Source organism: Cryptomeria japonica, chromosome 9 (assembly GCF_030272615.1).
Source record: "Cryptomeria japonica chromosome 9, Sugi_1.0, whole genome shotgun sequence".
NCBI classification, from domain to species: Eukaryota; Viridiplantae; Streptophyta; class Pinopsida; order Cupressales; family Cupressaceae; genus Cryptomeria; species Cryptomeria japonica.
The window spans coordinates 27,976,673-27,980,726 of record NC_081413.1 but is presented as its reverse complement, the minus strand read 5'-3'; the positions used below and the strand labels follow the sequence as shown (position 1 = coordinate 27,980,726).

The 4,054-nt window shown below is 36.0% G+C and overlaps 1 protein-coding gene across 1 annotated transcript; it reads left to right on the top strand.

Moving 5' to 3' along the window:
• Positions 1–910: 910 nt before the first annotated feature.
• LOC131064352 (uncharacterized) lies at positions 911–3,798 on the top strand. Its single transcript, XM_057998459.1, has 2 exons — positions 911–2,235; positions 2,330–3,798. The coding sequence occupies exon 2, from the start codon at positions 2,371–2,373 to the stop codon at positions 3,427–3,429; it is 1,059 nt and encodes a 352-aa protein (XP_057854442.1). The 5' UTR covers positions 911–2,235; positions 2,330–2,370; the 3' UTR covers positions 3,430–3,798.
• The last annotated feature ends 256 nt before the right edge of the window (positions 3,799–4,054 follow it).

Below are 4,054 nucleotides of genomic sequence, written 5' to 3'. Positions count from 1 at the left end.
GTTTTATGTGTGAGTTAGTCTGAGTTGTGAGAGACAAGTTTCTTTTCTCTTGCATCATGTAAGAAAAGTTCCTTTCCTGAGTTATATAAGGAAAATTTCTCTTCTCTTACATCTTGATGTTTCATCAAGAGGGCTATATATGTAAGATAACTGTTGCAAATAATATGGATTGTTGAAGGAAAGTTTGCTATTGAGGCTGAATAAAATATTCAACATTTGCAGGTTTCTCCAAATTGGGTTTTCCTAGGCATATCGGTGTTATCTGTGTTATTTTGTTTATGTGTTTGGTTTTGTGTGAATCTGCTTTTTTTGTTCATTCTATTAATTAACCCAGTATTCGTTGTTACAAATCAGATAGGTAAACATTAGTCTTGTTTCTTTTTTATTATATTTGTTGAGTAATTAATCTATAAGGTAAGGGTCATGAGGGGTCTTAAGCTCTATTTTTAAGGAAGAGGTGGTCTCAAGTAGAATTTTTTTTGGTGCTATGAGATTATTTAGACTCTTTTCCAAAAAAAATAGAAGCCCCTACTTTTTAGGCCTACAAATTTGAGTGGGTGAAAAAGGGGTGGGGCCACCAACTCAAGGATGTTATATGTTATCTGCTACTTATCAAACATGTAAATTTAATTTCTATAAAAAATAATTTTGAAGAGAAATGAATTATTTTTATTTGTTTTTATCATGCACATAATATAAAAGACAAAGGTCTATATTTATGAAACCACCCACAGAACTTAAATTTTTAAATTGAACTATACTATAAAATTTATGAAACCGGCAACTTCAAAATTTTCCAAAAAAATTCAAAACAGCTTTGGTAAAACAAAATCTTACATCATGTTAAATTTTAAGAGGATAGCTTTTTGTGCTGTCAAGGAAATTGTGGTGAAGAAAGAACCGTCACTGTTCCCAACTTCCCAGTCCCACTTTCTCACATGACACAAAAACAGGATCAGTGTCTATCTCCTTTTTATTTGCTTTCCTGAATCCTGCATATTCTCTGAAAAGCTTATTGTGTTGTAGCAAGCAATCCTTTGCCTTTATTATGGATATATCAGTCCGTGGATTTTTTACTGGTAGTGACGATATTTGTTCTGGGGTTTCGACTTCTAATTGTTTTTTCTATATTATCTTCAGTTTAGGTAAGTTGTCATTTGGATGCCTTCCAATCATTCTGATTGGAGAGACTGTATGGAGCGCGTTCAAGGAAAAAAAGCATTGGATTCCACCAAGGTCCCTTGTTGTGGGTGCACTTGTTCTGCAATTCTTACCACTGCTTAACAAATTCTTCGATTTTCCTGAATACAATTTTTCTGATTACCAGCAAGACAAGGAAAAGAGCAACTTATTTAAAGAAATGGGAGAATTTTATTTAAACATGACCGAAACAGAGTTTGAAAGAGTACAAGCACATGTGGACAAAATTTACCCTAGGACAATTGTGTATTATAATTGGGTGTCCGTTTTATGTGGGAGAATCTCCATGTTTGTGTTATTAGGTTGCTTGTTGCCAGGGGTAACACGCCCTCTCTCCTCCAAGTTGTGAATGATATGGCTGCGCTTATCATAAGTTGTTCTTTAGCTCTCTTCCATATTTCTTATGAAACCCTTTTTATTAGTAAACTAGATTGGCATTGTTATTTGAATCCATATATCTTGAATATGTGGAATCTTATAATGGTAGTAGTATTAGTAATTCCGGTTCTCCTTTTGGTCTCTGCTGCTCTTGGTGAGGTTAGTATTAGTAAAACTTTATCTCATAAAATACCTACCATATTTTTAGTTCAAAATTTCAATAGCCAGTTTGTATGGGGAAAGGTTGAAGAACAAGCAAGTCGGTCATTATTTGTAGCTCGCACTGCCAATCCTCAATATGTAGTGGCCAGATCAATTCTAACCTCATCCATAGCTTTCCTCATTACCATTTGCAATGGAATTTTGGTTTTTGAAATGCAGCGCTTTACATGTCAAGGAGCAATTGTTGTTGGAGACTTTCTAGACATTTGGTTGGTGCTTCGTTGCATGGTAATTGTGATGGGCTCCATGATCATATACTGGAGATGCATCACAGCAGTGGTATTCTACCCAAAAATACTGGGATGGAAACTATCCAGTCTAGCACATTTTTTTCAGATAGAGAATTTTTGGAAGGGGCATTTGCTTGGCATTATAGATAGCTTCAACACCCATGAAGAAAGTGGTGACAGGACCCTAGGAAAATTGATGATGAAGGTGTGTAGAATCACCAGGTTCCATAAATTGTTTTATGTTCTTCATTATCTTTTGATATCTTCCATCTTGCTGAGCAAAATTTGTTGGTTATTAGCATACCTGTTGTTCTCCAACAAATATCTGGCTAAGCTTCTCATGGGTTCAGCATATGATGAATTCTCCAATCTATCTAGAAGTGAAAATCACAGAGAAATTCTGTTGGGGAAGGGCTGTGAGTATGATAAATATTTGAGATCATTGGTTGTCATGCAGGGTGAGAATCCTGCCGGGGCATGGATAGCCAACAGAAAATCAATACAGGAGATAAAGGAACAGATGAAGAAAGGGGAAGAAGAGGGGAAAAACTGCAGTGAATTAATATCTTTGCTAAAAACCAATTCTTCGCCAGATTTTTGTGCTGAAAGATGTGTGAGGCTCCAAATTGGTCTTCTTACCAGAGTGGAGTTAGGAAGGGAGCTAGATGTTGAAAGGGAACTGAATGTGCACAAGTGTTCCCGGAAGATGACAGTGGTCTCAATAATTGCTGTCATCATTGAACTTTCCTCTTTTATTCAGGATCAAGTTGATGCTGATAATATGGTGGATTCAATTATGGAAGCTTGCTCTCAAGCATGGAATATAATGGACATAATTGAAATTTCTGATAATGAAGCAGTTGAACTCAGTAACACAGCAAACATTCTCTTCCAAAATCTGCATAAAACACATAAATGGCTCGATTACAATCTTCCAACCAGCAGGACTATGGAGAGGGCCCCTGCAACGGTCAAAGAAGCCATGGAGAGTCTTTTTGAGAAAGGAAAACAAATATCCAATGATTACCAGTCAAAAAAGTGGAGTGAAACAGTAGCAGGTTTCAGCTTATATAAGCTGGGAGTATACATGAATTACCAGTCTACTAATGCAGAGGTAATCCTCAATAAATTGCATGGTATGTTGGCAGATGTGATAGGGTCTTGCACAGTAAAAGCAGTGGGTGTGCTAATGGAGGATTGCAAGAAACAAGCATCTCTGTATGAAGAGAAAAATATTTTGAAAATTGCAGGAGTTGCTGGGAAAGTAAAGGGTCTTACTGAAAATTTGGGATGGAAATTAAAATGGATTGTAGACGAAGAGACTCAATCCCTTCAAACCATATTGGCAAGAGACCAGGTACCTGCAATCCAAAAGTATGCAACCTTTCAGATGAGATAGATCATCAGGATATTTTATGTATCATAAATTATCTTGTTGTAGTCGTATAGTTACAGTAGCTGATCTTTAGTGTAGTAATTGCTTTTTCGTATGCATTCTGATTCTTCAAGAATGATCTGTAATTTGCACTTCCGCAATGTTAGAATATAATAATTTGTAATTTCTCCCAAATCTCACGAGGGGAAAATCAGCGAATGAGTGCAGTTTTGCACGAAGATAAAAATAGGATTTTTAGATTTAGAATTTGCATGATAGAATTCACTTGCATGAAACTTGTATATTAAGAGTATTGCAATGAAAGATCCCTTTATAGGGAGGCAATATGTAATTATTTTTATCAAAGAGAAATGAATAAAGCTGAAACTTTGTGTGAGCAGTTTTTGTGTCTGTCCTCTTACAAAAGTGGTCTCATAACAAGGCTGAGATCGTGAACCAGAGGGATATCACCCCCAGCAATATATTTAAAGGTTTTACTGCTTGTCAATTTTAAGTCAATAAGCTGCGTAAAGGAATAATTCACAGCTTTTTTTGGAGGCACCATGGTGAAGTCACCGATTTCTACAGCTGCCCATCACATTTTTTATAATCATCCAAGTTTGAACTATTTTGCAAGTGATTGTTGTTC